This window comes from Gadus chalcogrammus, chromosome 16 (genome assembly GCF_026213295.1).
Source record: "Gadus chalcogrammus isolate NIFS_2021 chromosome 16, NIFS_Gcha_1.0, whole genome shotgun sequence".
NCBI classification, from domain to species: Eukaryota; Metazoa; Chordata; class Actinopteri; order Gadiformes; family Gadidae; genus Gadus; species Gadus chalcogrammus.
Genome location: NC_079427.1, coordinates 18788555 through 18803183, shown reverse-complemented (window position 1 = coordinate 18803183; position 14629 = coordinate 18788555). Strand labels below are relative to the sequence as shown.

General features: G+C 40.7%; 2 protein-coding genes across 2 annotated transcripts; one reads left to right on the top strand and one right to left on the bottom strand.

Moving 5' to 3' along the window:
* Window positions 1-3515: 3515 nt before the first annotated feature.
* On the bottom strand, window positions 3516-6136 carry hmgn1a (high mobility group nucleosome binding domain 1a). The gene is made up of 6 exons (XM_056611016.1): window positions 5870-6136; window positions 4608-4634; window positions 4457-4483; window positions 4318-4344; window positions 4068-4235; window positions 3516-3983 (listed from the first exon to the last, which is right to left on the bottom strand). Exons 1-6 carry the CDS (start codon window positions 5885-5887, stop codon window positions 3906-3908), a joined length of 345 nt encoding a protein of 114 aa, XP_056466991.1. The 5' UTR covers window positions 5888-6136; the 3' UTR covers window positions 3516-3905.
* Window positions 6137-6470: 334 nt separating this feature from the next.
* On the top strand, window positions 6471-8446 carry get1 (guided entry of tail-anchored proteins factor 1). Its single transcript, XM_056611015.1, has 3 exons — window positions 6471-6587; window positions 6939-7104; window positions 8397-8446. Exons 1-3 carry the CDS (start codon window positions 6498-6500, stop codon window positions 8435-8437), a joined length of 297 nt encoding a protein of 98 aa, XP_056466990.1. The 5' UTR covers window positions 6471-6497; the 3' UTR covers window positions 8438-8446.
* The last annotated feature ends 6183 nt before the right edge of the window (window positions 8447-14629 follow it).

The window sequence follows — 14629 nt, the reverse complement described above, 5'->3', positions numbered from 1 at the left end:
AGTGCATAAGTAACCAATAATTGAACTAGTCCAATGAAAAAGAAAAAACCCAGCAGTTGGAGAAAAACCAGAAGAGATAGCATGGACAAAAATCTGTTTTTTCTTTGTACAAAGAACCCCCTTTTAGCAGAGGGCAATTAAATGCATGGAATGAATAGGTATTTTCAATGATCGGATGCAAATCATGCAATCACAAAAAATATTAGTAGGGAGGGAACGATTCCGAGGCACATTGTAAATCAAGACTAAAAAGCGACAAACCACATTCAGATGTGGGGACTTATTTTTTTTAATACTTGTTTAACCTACATGATTTATATTTGACAAACCCCCGTTTTAAGCCGTTACCAAACGTTATTTGTATTTTGTAAAGCAGGCATAAGAAAAATGAACGGCAGAAATCCTATTAATGATCAAGTTATTTTTAAATTATAAAAATAGTCCTAAAATGCAACGCCCACTGGCAAGATTCATTCCTGCCAGGTTGTTATTCTTGACTAACATGTGGTGAGGAAGACTGACAGGCCTGATTCAGAGTGAGGGGCAGTAGTCTGACTCCTACCCCAATCATAGGTTTAGAGGGAAGGCAGGCCCTACTAGGTGTGGGGGTTTCTTGGAGTTCAAAGGCCTCTCCGGTGGTCTGCCCCTGTGAAGGGCTGCATATGACGAGGCTTTCAGCCAGACACTGTCGCAGTCTGAGAGAGATAGAAAGGGAGAGGGAGAGTGTTTGAGAGAGAGAGAAGGGTTGAATATTGCAGGACCTTTCATTTACATTACATTTATCAGATGTTAACCAATGCCACTAGCTAGTGAACTAGCAAGTGATCAAAACACCATGGATTTTTCAATAACCCGTAACCATGGGTTTATGTTTAGGTGAGGACAGTATGCATATGCATACCAACTTTAAGGGATGACTTAATTGTTCCTAGCATTAATAGTGATTGATACACAACTGTACACTGCATGCAAGGTAATAATCTCTTATGACAGCTTTAAGAGGCTGTACCTTTTGCTTTTCGAAGCATTGACTGCTTTCCGGACCCCAGAAGAGAATGCACACCAGGGACACATGACGGTACGTCTTTGTCAAGGGGGTCCTAGCTGCTTGCATATCTGAAGCAATGATCTGGTGCAATATGTCTGTGGGCTGCAACCTTTTTGAGAGAAACAAAGGAAAAATGAAAGGCTGTGACAGGGCTGATCTGGCTCAGGTAATGGTTGCATTATAGAAATGTGTGAATATTTTTGCTTTTTTTTTTTGCAAGAAATTGCAACAGTACAACTGCGATATGATAGTTATGATAGCTTCGTCTGCGTTTGAACCCATTGACCAGAATACAGTATTCCTGGAGGGCAGGGCCATCATGCAAAACACAGCCCTTGTATGGACCAATCACAACACAGGTCACATGCAATACAACGCAGAGACAGCGTATGAAGGCTTTCCATTGGTTGGCGGAGCCATCTTGACGTAGTGCAAAGCAAAGCTATCCACCCTATCTGCAGTACAACACCGAAAATTTATAAAAGCTCTATCCAAAAATCCCCCCTCGCCTGGAATAGTAACTGCATTCAATGTTCAAAAATAATTTACACTCGATGAGTCTGTGCTGTAACACAAAGCTCGTTTGCAGACCGTAGATCAACAAACGGCCAAAAAAGAACGAACAAAGACAGTAAACAAGCTGGAGCATGGGCTCGATTCACTGTCACAAGACAATAACACAACAACGATTTTCAACTTTGAAATACAATTAAAAACATTACAAATCTTCGTATGTTCTGGGGTGTCTTTCCTTGCCAGTCTAATCTGGGTAAAAGCTGTGAAACAAGAACATAGTGTTAACTGACGCTTTAACGAGGAGGAGGAAAAAAAGGGCTGCGACAAATTAAGTTAGTAAAACGTGTGATGTCAAACGAGTGAGACGTTCAGAGGGACATTAAAAGTCGCCAGCGGTACAAGTTTCATGCCCAGACGGTGCGACCAGAGATCGCTTGCCGATCTATGCAGCGGTGGCAGTAGACAGGCGTACCGCATACACACCTGGTATTGAATTTCGCTGGCTAGAATCTGTAATAGATGAATACGAGTTAGGAAGAGATGGATCTATTAATAACACAGGGAGTAAAGTGATTTCAAGTACAAGACTACGTGGTCGCAAGTCAAAACAGCCAGCTCACCTCGGCCGTTCTTCGACAAGGACCCGTTGTTAGAAAACGAGAAATCAGAAAATACAGCTCTGGGAACGAATGAAGGAACATCGTGAGAACAGCATCAATTAACCCGATGATATTCTTGCGATGAGAGATCAATTAGGTACAGCGGTTACCCGACTCAAGGAGCGAAATATTCCGTTTTGGCCATTGAATCCGTCGGGATTTTATAGGTGAAAGAATTTAGACTAATTTGTTCACAACGAGTATAAATATTTATTTAATTCGGCTACAGAGCTCCGAACCCCTCCACAGTTGCTCCCGCTTTCTATTCAGCCTGTTTTCAGTCGCCATTGGAGGATGATGAGGCTCAGCGAGACGCGTTACTTCCGTCACAGCGGAGGAAATAGGGGGGTGGGGAAGACGGGTTTCTCCTCTGTCCTACAACAAAGACCCACACAAGCCCGTATATCGGAGCACGGTTTCATTGTTTTTAAAACGTATCAACCGAAATATACTTTACGTTTGGCCACAAACAGATCCTGTTCGTCACCAGTATATAGGTTTATTCTTCGCGAGCCCCGCGAATTCGCCAAGGTCGAGTTATGGATATGACGTAATGTGATTGTGGCCGTTTTGTTATTCGGTCTGTTTTGGAGACTACGCCATTCTTTGTTTTGATGTCATTTTATTATTAAAGCAACGACCAAATTAAACCCTCACGGCCGGTATATATGTATGTGATTTATGTATTGTAGATAATAGCTCGGTCTTTTTTAGTGTCTGGTTCGGACATTTTATATTTCTCACATACAATTTATTGGGATTTACACGTGGTATTGACACTTTTTTTTTTATTGTCTTCATTCCAATCAAAACAGACATAGCTACAAAAAACAGAAGGTACAAAACTAATTCTTAAACCAAAACCAAGGTGCAACTTCTCATGGGATATATAATTGCGCAATGAAGTGAAATTTGATATTCAATAGTTAAAAAAGTATACGTTTACTCAAGCATGAGTAATACTGGATTTTATGTTGGTTTCACCATGGCATATGACATTCATTGAAACACTCATTCGTGTACCATTATACTGCAATTGAAAAATAATTAAATTGTAATTCAAAATAACACTTTTACAATAGCTATACAAATGATATAACCGGTCATTGCAAAACAGAAAATGTAATTTCACAGAACCATTGCCTGAATATTTCCAGTAACAAGTTATTATAAGGAAGAATGAACAGTTAATCTAACCAATGTATGGAAGATTAATGGATAAACAGTTTGAAGTTACAACCTCCACTTTCCCCAGTCAAGACAAACCTTTTTCTTTTTTTATAAATCCCCCAAAATATCCAAGTTACAAACGGGTCCCTCATGTAGCCTTTGGAATGTTTTAGCCAAACTCTCCTGACATCAAAATATGTATTGCTAAAAGAATGCATTTCATGCAGATTAATATAACTGGTTTATTTTTCCCCAACAGAAGATACAAAAGAACATACATGTTCAAAAAAAAAAAAAAAAAAACACACTCCTCAATGAACACAATATTATCCTTTCCCAAAACCACAGAGGTAAAAATTGAAGGTACACATTTTAACATTGAAAAGAAAATCTACAATGTTACCACTAAAACCCTTACTGCCATTTCATAAAAAAAGTTGATATAAAATTCTCTGTGTTATTTAAGAAAGGAGGTTCAGGAGCTTCAGGAGAGCTTATGAATGAGTTTAGCGTTATTCTGCTTCTTCTTCTTCTTTATCCTCAGCCTCTGCATCTTCTGCTGCTTCTTCCGTTTCCTCTGCTGGAGCCTCCTAGAGGATGAGAGAGAAGATGCCTTTTAGACCACTGCTGTTCTGCCAGACGGGAAATGTGGGGATATGTCAAACTCTTGGTACCTCTGCGTCCGCTTTGTCCTCCCCATTCTCGGGCGAAGCCTCTTCTGCTTCAGCTACATCCTCCTCCACCTCAACCTCCTTCTTCTTCTTCTTCTCCTCCTTCTCCTTCGCCACCTCTGGCTTGGCCTTAGTTACTGCTTTTGCCTTCTTGGCAGATGCCTTCTGTGGCTAAAGGAGCAAACAGATATGCATTTAGCTTACACAAAAATACTAGCTGAGTATACGTTTAGAAGTGATCTTGACTTGTTACCTTTTCTTTAGGCTCTGGCTCTGGCTTCTAAAAACAAATTGTAATTAGTATTAAATAACAGCTGCATGAAATAGTGCATGGATATAGTGCATGGATATAATTCATTGAGATTGACAAAAAAATTGGAGGAGTTACTTACAGTCAATCTTGCAGATCGTCTCCTTGGCTAAAACAAAAAGAAAAACAACAACTTTTCTTACAACTGATTGTATACAATTCTAATCAGAATGTGTGGTTGCAAACCAAACTAAGTAAATATGATGTTATATTAGTCATAGAGCCATACTAACCTCGTTTTCAGCATCGCTAACAGCTTGCTGTGAAAAAGAAGAAGAAAAAAACCTTAAAGACAGTAACTCACAAGCGAACAAATGTGGGCGTGTAATGTCAGGGGGATGGGCGCATCACATGCTGTTCCCGCTGCCTTATCCCCCACAGTAGCAGGTTACATAGTCTGCATTACAATATGTAAATAGCTTACTGGAGATGCATTGTTCTTATGTATACCCTTTTAAAAACACCAAAATGAAATGCAGCGGAGTCCATTCATCAACGTGGTTGGTAAAATGATCCAACACCAAAAAAATAATGTTTATAAGTTTGTGAAGCCAAACTGTACTTATCGAGTAAGATGCGGGACGGCTGCTCCGCCCCCACGTGGACTTTTATTAGGTTTGCTACACGAAGGCACACCGCTGGCCAATGTCGACAGTAGTTTCTCGCGCCATTAACGAGACTTGTCCCATTATCTACAACCGGACATGCATTTTCAAAAGCCAGGTCGAATCGACACCAAAACGTTTAAACGCGATATTTGCAACCGACCGTACAGCTTTTACATAACCACAATAACTAAATGATTGCAATGGAACTGTGCAAATACTGTTTTCTCAGTGGTCCTTTAAATCTGTTTATGACCATTTGCTTTAAGAATGGCGCTCGACTGCCATGACGCTGAGAGAAAAGACTGTTCCCGGTGTCCATAGGGTTTCGCGAACAATCTGACTATAGGCTAAGGTTACGCCTACGAGCACGTAGGTCATAAGTGACGATATGTATATATATATATATATATCAAATATATGCGTGTAAATGGTCACCTAATCGGTGGTTAGGCAAGATATAGTCGAGTAATAGCAACGAACCAAATCGTCCCAGATACCCAATTACGCACACAATGTTTACAAGGGCCACACGGACATTGCTGGTGACTACAAACTCCATTGTCTAATCTCTTTATCGAGAAGACGAATGGGTTTTAGAGGCCGTACAATGTTATTTGCCCACCATCCAAAGACATAAATAAACAACATGGACGAAAATATCGCAATACGCAACTACTAGCGACGCGAACCTTATACTGCACTAAGTAAAAAGGCGCCACTTCCATATCAACAGGGCACACACCAAAGACCTGAGCGCACACCGTACTTCTTCTTAAAGCGTGCACACTGCAATATTGTAGCATGAATAAAACAGCATGCTGTTCGAAATTATCGATTGCAAAATGTATTTTTAAATATCGGCACACAATGTATTCATTTCAACTTACTTTGCTCCTTTTTCCCATGATGGCTTTGCGCGTAAAGTCTACAGATCAAGAACAATGTAGCCTTAAGTAACTATAAATTCAGTAACAGTGAGCTATCCTACTGAGTGTGCACAATTTCCTTCACTGCATATGTTTCGTGAGAACACGCTGTAACTTCCGAACATAAATGTTCCTTCGGCACAAGAAACCAGCTTAAACCGGATTGGATCCTCTGGTATATACCAACCTTAGGGACAAGAGGGTGATCTCTCCGCCCCCTGGTCTCATTCATTGGCTTTGGTACACAGGCAACACGTTTTTAAACCAAAGCAAGTTACCTGTATGGTTAGGTCCATGTGCCAATCAGCTGACCTCACTCCCATTTTTATAATAATGGGAAAGTATATGGAGGGAAAGGATAAAAAATATATCGTTGATATGTTGGCCTAGTTATATAAAATGTTTGGTTTTCTTAAATGGGTTCACATTACAACACCACAGATATTTGTTCATACATATTCCATTTGAAATAAAACTACATTAAACCAAGAATTGCTCGTTTCCTTCATGCCCTGTGTGAAAGTGTAGTGAGCCGGGTAAAGCACTGCAGGCGCGCGCTGAGGCTGGAGGAAGAAGAAGAAGAATAAACATGGCGTCTGGGTGTGCGTGGTTCCTGGTGCTGGTGTCGGTTTTCATTTGCAATTTCATGAAAATACTTCTCCCAACAGTGTCGTCCTTTGTAAGTATTCAAGACGTTGTCTTTCAATGTGTCGCTTACATTTTAGCTGAGCTGCGACTATTCTCTAAGCGAGACGTACCTTCGCCACCCCACTGTACACAAAGCTTAGTCAGAAAAAGCCACGAAAATAATAACATGACCAATATATTACATAACATTAGTACTCCTGGTTTATTAGTCTCAAGCCCAGTTAATGCTAGCTCGCTTTGTTGCATATATTTCTTACACCAAAAACATCAGGCACTCGTTTTTGTAATTGTATTAACGTTATCTATTGTAAAACACGTATGACTTCGACTGTGTCCTTATCAGATCGCATTGTAAGATCTTAAACGTGCTGTTATTTTGCAGCTGTCCAGAGTGGTCCAGAAAGATGCGGAGCAGGAGAGCGAGATGAGGACAGAGATCCAGGAGATGAAGAAGGAACACTCCTCTATTAGCATGATGGACGAGTTTGCTAGATATGCTAGATTGGAGCGTAAAATCAACAAAACGACGGACAAATTGAAGACGCATGGTAAGAGGAGACCGTCCACAGCATTCGGGCCACCAGTCGTGGTGGGCTAAATGCCAGGGACATACTTTCCTCACCTGCGTATCTCTAACATCCACGTGACTTGCACATTCAAAAACACCATCCCTCTTTGAATAGACACTTTGGTTTAAAGGTACATTAATATTATGTAACATGACACTGAGCGTTATAAATGGGTACTGGCAGTCGAAAATTCAAAATATTGGACAGTTGTCTTCCGTCCCCCCAGCCTCGAGGCTCACGCCGGTTGCCAGGTTTAGGACACTTTACGAACACCAGTGCAATTCAGACAGCCGAGAAAAAACATTATAATATCTTTAGGCAAGCGACATTATTCCATTTTGACAATGACCAACGACAAATCGTACAGTGTACGTTCATGAGCTGTGCATACGTTAGCAATTTATTGATTGTTTGAAAATTATAAAACGGCTCATGAGTCAACTACAGGATTTGCCTGTATTTGAGCACGCTCTGTCATAGTTTAGTTTCGGTTTCAAAAGAGGACAAGCCTTTATAGGTCGGGTACAATCTGGTTGATACAGTGGTTTCTTTTTGCTTGTTCCATGGCTTTCAGCACACTGTTTTTTGTGTGCTGAGTGGTTTCACATCCGGCAACACTGGGTACAACTGAGAATAGGAATCTGAACACACAGGCATGGGACAACCACAAACGTTCCCCACGCACATCTGAAAGTAAACACACTGTTTAGCATTGCGGTCGGGAGAAGCTATTATTTCGACTTGGCATTCCTCTTTAATGTGATGATGATCTTTGCAGGATTTAGTACTGTATTTGTCATGATTACCTACTTATTGCTTCTTATAACTCTACAAGGTGACCATCCACTGTGGGCACAGATAGACTTACAGAATAATATGAAGCATTCCAGGTCTGAGATGTGGTTAATATATTGTTTATTTTATTAAATGTAACGTACACATATTTTAAACAAATGTAAGCATATATTTAATATCTAATTTTGAATTGAATGCCATTTGCTTCAGTGTTACATTTTAAGGTAAATTAAACTGTTTATAATCCTATAACAATACTTGCTTACTTTGGTGCACTCTTATTTTTTCAGTGAATCAAGAACTGCACAACAGGCTAAAATGAAATGGGGGTTGTGAACATACTGTTTTATATTTTACAGGTAGGTGGTCATAATTGTATCCAAACTGAAATTGTTAACTTTTTGAATGCATTTCAAATACATTGCAACCTAATGTAAACATGTCTGTCTTTTTAATCTTTGTGTTCTTATTTGCAGGCGGCCCTCATGATCTCTCTGATTTGGAAGTACTACTCTGATCCTGTGACAGTGATTCCCCAGTAAATGGATTGCTCCTGTGGAACACCCCTGGTGCTTTCCCAACTGGAGTAACAGGTAATATTAACACAGCACTGCATCTCAATTTAAATTCCAACACGATACATTCATGCAAAGACAACAATGGTACATGGCAGTAAACAAAATGTCTTTATATATGAATTGTTACTAGAATCCCTTCACCTATAGGGCGATCAAAATGAATTGATATGTTGGAATCAGTAGCTTTTCCCTTAGTCACATTTGGATGAACCTTTTCGTTATTTTCAGGTGGCGTGGGAATCACATGCTGGCTGGTTGTCTGCAACAAGGTTGTCAGTCTTGGTCTCCATGCTGTCAGCTAGGTCATCAGAGGGTTCTTCCAATGTAACCTGACTTTTTTTGAGGGCGTAGCTCCCAATTGTGCTTTCTAAAAACTGTCGCATTTGGTGGACCAAGTAAGAAGGATATGAAATGTTAAAGCTATATGGATTTACCCTTTGATGGACAGTCCATGTTTATTTTTGCATAATTTTATTGCTCAATTATGCTGTTGTAAAAAAATTTTTTAAATGATTTGAGTTGTATGTAAACAATGTGAATTTTTTTTATTTATTATATAAATTAATGCTTTGCTGGGAAGTGGATACTCTTAGCTGCCTCCAACAAAAACCAAATCACCTAACGTGAACACAAAGTAAATGCCTTCGGGGAGGGTACACAGACAGGGTACCCTAGTGTCAACAATGGCAGTGTTTATCCAGCCTTGGGTCTTTCTCACTGTCTTGCCCTTAATAGGTCCATGGTCTGGCCACCCACTGAATTATCAATCCGATTGTACACAACCCTCATAGGGTTCCTCTTCCTGTCCTTTTCTTACTTTCCTTACTCTGAGGTTCCGTAGTAGTTTCAGGACGGGGGCTGTTACCATGCAGCAGGCTGTTGGATGAGGGCTTCTGAACCATCGTGCTGAAGAGCTCTAGCTGCACCTCTCCAAATCCATCTAGGGTGCTCAGGTTTAGGCGGCTGTAAGCTGACTTCCCAGAGTGGAGGTTCTTGATGGTTTGTTCGAAAGTATAGCGGCATTCGATACTGGGGGATTTGTATGGTGTGCCTTTAGGTTAGGGGCTATTTCGGAGGGCTGCCTAGGGGTCTTTGAGCTGACTTTCCTGTGCATCTGTGTGTGTGCTCTCTTTCTAATCCAGGAGGGGGTTGGCTGCCCAGCTATTTTCATTATCAGCAGACAGAGTCAGCGGCTATGGGATTTCCGGGTCTGAAAACTCAATCCCGTTTGAGTCTAAAGACGGGCTGTAATGTACCAAAGAAATTGTAAAAGGAAATTTTAAAGATTAATGGGGAAAATGTAGGGCTTATTGCAGTGTATATCATTGGTCAAGGTCTTCATCTTTTCTATACTTAATAGCTGTTTGAAAATTGTCCCTCTGTAAACAGACTCCTGGTACTGCTCTACTAAACCAAAATATTTGCTACCTTAAAGGACTCATGGTATGCTACTTTATGCATGCTTATATAGGTGTTAATGGGCCCTTAATACAGTTTGAAGACATTCAAGAAATTCAGCCTTGGTGCAGAATTACTGTACCTTGCGCTCGTGTTTACAGTGGATGTATCGCAATGGCGAGGCGCAAACAGCTTTTGGCCGTGTTCCATAAATATTGTAGAACACTCCGGGTGCTCCGCCGGGAGTCCTGGAGCTCTATATCTAAATAATATTTATCCATAGATATTTATATCATATAATATATATCACGGCCAAAAGCTGTGTGTGCCTCCAGACGATATTATGAATCCTGAACGACTGCATCGGGTCCTCAGACGTCTCTTGTTCTTCCACTTACACATCAATCTGAAGTAGACTGAACCACGACATGGAGGAGAAAGGGATTGTTGACCGTGATTGTCTCCCGCCAGAGCCCCGCTGCCGAGCGCCACCATCTCGGAAGCAGGCAGCGCCGAGGGGCCACCGCCCCTAATTCCTTCTCAGCCATGGCTGAGATAACCCCCACGATTCTTGTTGTGGAAATACCAGAGACGTCAGAGATCCCGACGTGTTATGGGCCATAACACCAACAGCAGAACGGTTATCCAAATAACTAAGAAGTGTACAACAGTTGTAGCTCGTTGTCTCATTGGTGGGCCAAATTCTCTGGGCTGGCAAAGCAGAGAAGGAGGTAACCTGGCCCCTTATGACGACATATGGGGCCAAATTCAAAATTGGAGCGTCTGAGCTTTTTCATTTTTCTCAGGCAGAGCAGGATATCTAGTGTTCGTTTCATGCCATGGGACCTTTAAACATAACCCTTTTGTAACGTTGGTCTTAAAATTAATCATAGGCAATCTACATTTGTGGTTTTTAATCAATTGCTTACCAGCACATTGTTCATGGGAGGGTTGGGCTGCATCCTCTTGGGCCTTATCAACCTACTGATTCTGGTTAGCAAATTATTCCTGGTATATTATTGCTAATACATATAAAACAAAGGGCTTTTATACAATAAAGGCTGCCCTAAAGAAAATGTGATAACAAAACACTTTCTTCATAGCTACGACATGTATGCAGTAATTTCCTAACCTGGGAGGCCTACTTTCCTAAATACAAATTTGAACAGCTACATAATGTTCAGCGCAAAGTAAAGTTACCACTTCAAAAGCCCTTAGAAATACTGAGAGGAATGCAGGTGGCCGGTGTTCTACCAATTTCTGCTCCATTGTCAGATTTTGCTACCGTAGTGCGACTCAATAGCGTATTTGATCTGTAGACCAATCGCCTCTATCAAATAATGCTCCCACTGCAGAATCATGTTATTTTACACTACTCACCCCATGTACACTGTTGATGCTGTTTTATAAGGTATATATTGAAGATTTCAGGGGTACAGTATGTGCAATGTATGTAATGTAAAGAAAAAACATCAATAATCAATTCAACTAAATAACGTCAACAAGAAAGTGTAGCAAACTATTGTTAAAACTTGTAGGCCTTTATGTTTTTGAATGGGATTCTGTATATGTGGGTTTATATACACAATAGATAATAATTATTCAAAAGATCCAATAATATAAACAACCAAAGATCTTAAATCGTTATTTTATTTTGAGGCATTTCTTGCAGCGCTATTGTCATGGCCATTTTGGGCACACTTAAAATGTGCCCACCGACTGAACAATTCACACTGCACCATCAATTGTGAAGGAAAAACAATTAAAGGGCATGACAATTTGCAATGAGGTACATTGTAGGGTTAAATATGCCCACTCATTTTGAGTCAATTAATTAATACAAAGCACATATTTTATGTTATACTTTACAATTTCAACATGCTTCGTCTGGCATTCCTTTTTCCAGCAAAGGAGCAATACAAACAGTAGTCCTCTACATTCCCGCTAGAATCAATGTTTTTCAATAATGTTTTAAACTGTGGCCAAACTCTAATCACTTCATTGTAAACTAAGTAAATAAATCCATCCACATACTGTACCCCCTGAAATCTTCAATATAGACTTTATAAACAAGCATCAAAATATGAATCCCCATATTCTTACAGTTGTAGCCTACATAGGGTGGAGTAGTGAAGTAAAATAACGTGGATTCTGCAGTGGAAGCAGTATTTGATAGAGGGCAATTGTCGATCCACATAGGCTACCCCTGCAATCTTTCCATAAAGACGTTATAAAGAGCATCAAAATATGCTCCCCAAATGATTCTTTCCACCTTTACTCCATAGCATTACAAACACAAGTATTTAAAATTGATGTAACAAGATATCTTGTTATAACATGATGTCGTCGCCCGCCTCCCCACCAACGACGAAAACTTTCTCCGCTCCAAGACCCAGTGCCGTAAAGATGAGACCAGAGGCGGGCCGTACTATTTGGCAAATCAGGCATCTGCAAAGAGCCACGGGCCCCATAGAAGGCCTTTTGGGGCCCCCAAAATGCCCTCTCTATATTTTTCCCCATATTATTGTTTTATAAAAATCTATTCACAATAGTAGCATCGGGATGTCTAATTACTCATGTTTTGACGGTCTTTCGTTGTAAACCCCCCTTCAGTCTGCACTACATGGACTATTCCATGTTAAGCGCATCGTGCTCATCCCGTGTATGTGGAAATGATGTAAAATTCAAAACAGTAAATAGCGGTGAGAGAGAGAGAGAGAGAGAGAGAGAGAGAGGAGACAGAGATAGAGAGAGTGAGAGAAGAGAGAGAGAGAGAGAGAAGAGAGAGAGAGAGAGAGAGATAGAGAGAGAGAGAGATAGCACAGCGTGGACAAACTGATAACAACCTGAGAGTGAGGACAAACAACGAGAGAAGAGGAAAAAAAAACACAAGCGAGGAGACAGAGAGGCAATGAACCTGAGACTGAAGAGGTAAATGAATGAATGATGAATGAATTATTTTAACAGTCAGTGTAATATGTGTCCCATAACTAATCGTTTTTGTTTTGTTTTATATTTCAACTTTTGCAGTTGACACAATTAGCAACAATGCCCTGTCTAACCCCCTGTGAGCTACTGGAAACCTAAGGTAAATAAATAATTAACAGTTGCAAGATAGTGACTTTTGCTCATCCCTTGTATGGAGTATCTCATTATGCCATATTAGGTAAATTAGACCGGTAGATGCAGGGGCCCCGAAATTACTGTTCGCCTGGAGCCCTCAAAGGCCTAAGTTTGCCACTGGATAAGGTAGCAAAGCCAGTGTGTACATGCACATATTTACATGCTTACAGGTCAAAAGGCGCAATGTTAAAGCCTATTTTTAAGATAATTGCGCAGTTCAAAACATGCTTTAAATAAAATACTAACCATCAGCCAAAAAGGTAGCAGAAATGAATGAATGCGCACGCAGGATCGTGAATTTTCGAACCACTAGCTAGCAGGATTTGATGGGTAGCAGAAATGGGCAGAATACCGGCAGCCGCAATGGGAAGAAGAGGAGACAGGAAATTACCAAGTTAACCAATTCGCTAACTGAGGAGGGGTCCAAATTAATTAAAAGGAGCCACTTAAGAGTGGGTCTTCCTCTTCTCTCTTTTGGAAATCGATGGGAATAAATGTTGATGAAGCCCAGTTCTCTGTCTCTCTCCTTTGGGTAAATTGCATCACAAAATGTGTTAATATCAGCACAACTAACATTCATGAGTAGCCTACTGCCATATTTGTACACATATTATGACCTTAGACGTCACATAACTAATCCAAAACGGCATTCTGTGACTGAAGATGATTTTTTTTAATGATTACAATAGCCCCTGAATCCCGATGACTCAAAGAAAGCATTGCCAGATCATAACCCCAAGCAGTGCTGTAGCAACATGGTGCTTTAAAATAAACATAGTCAACATACTTTGGTTATACATATTTTGTGACTCAGCTTATTAATGTTCTCTTCAAGAAAGGGAGAGAGCCTGCATTTCGACTCGTTGGAATGGTCTCTGTGCTTCCAGCCGCTATCTGCTGACTGAACGAAGACCGACAGAGCTCAGAGAGCCGGAGCTGAAAGCCTCAGCCGGTGTTGTATCTGCCACCTCTTGTTCTTCGAGGGTGCATAAGCTCCTCTCTCTCTGGTGAGCTGCGGTCCTGTTGGTGCTGCAGCTGCCCCAGACTGTCCTTAATGCGCTACTCATCCTGTGTAGTCCACACAGCTCGTTGCTGTGCTGGGGGGAAAAAATATTATTAGAAAATGTATTTTCAGTGGAAGTCATTCAGGCACAATTATGAGCATATTTGTTTATTAACGGGCTTAAAGTTGCTCCAAATACTTTTTTTCTATATTTCCTTCCAAACGATCCAATTAATATGTGTAGTCGTCCTATAAGCTCAAATAATGGAAATGGCTGGAGAGCATTTTAGCAAGGTGATTCATGATCATTTAATTGCCCTGTTTGCGTAACAACAACAACAACAACAAAAGTTATTGCTTAATTTCTGATTCGAGAATCGGGTGAGGTGTTTTGAACAAGCAAAATAAAGAACCAGTGAGAGTCTTCATGGCGCTGTAGTGCCACCGTGTGGCCATGTTGCTGCAGTTACAGGAGTCTGATTTTTTTCAGTGGGGGTTCAGCTGCTGTTGAGGTCCCCATAGCTGGCTGCTTAGCTCCTTGGTGCGGTGTCGACGGGCAGCATGGCCTCTGTGCACCTTTTCGCGTAAGGAAAGAAAAAAACACATT

Bases quoted from the DNA above. Each gene is read 5' to 3' on its own strand.
- hmgn1a (XM_056611016.1), bottom strand. The intron at 4,236-4,317 runs GTAACAAGTCAA...TTGCTCCTTTAG, and splicing joins AGCCAGAGCCTAAAGAAAAG to CCACAGAAGGCATCTGCCAA. The intron at 3,984-4,067 runs GTACCAAGAGTT...CTCATCCTCTAG, and splicing joins AGGACAAAGCGGACGCAGAG to GAGGCTCCAGCAGAGGAAAC.
- get1 (XM_056611015.1), top strand. From the start codon at position 6,498: ATGGCGTCTGGGTGTGCGTGGTTCCTGGTGCTGGTGTCGGTTTTCATT. The intron at 6,588-6,938 runs GTAAGTATTCAA...GTTATTTTGCAG, and splicing joins TCCCAACAGTGTCGTCCTTT to CTGTCCAGAGTGGTCCAGAA. The intron at 7,105-8,396 runs GTAAGAGGAGAC...TCTTATTTGCAG, and splicing joins GGACAAATTGAAGACGCATG to GCGGCCCTCATGATCTCTCT.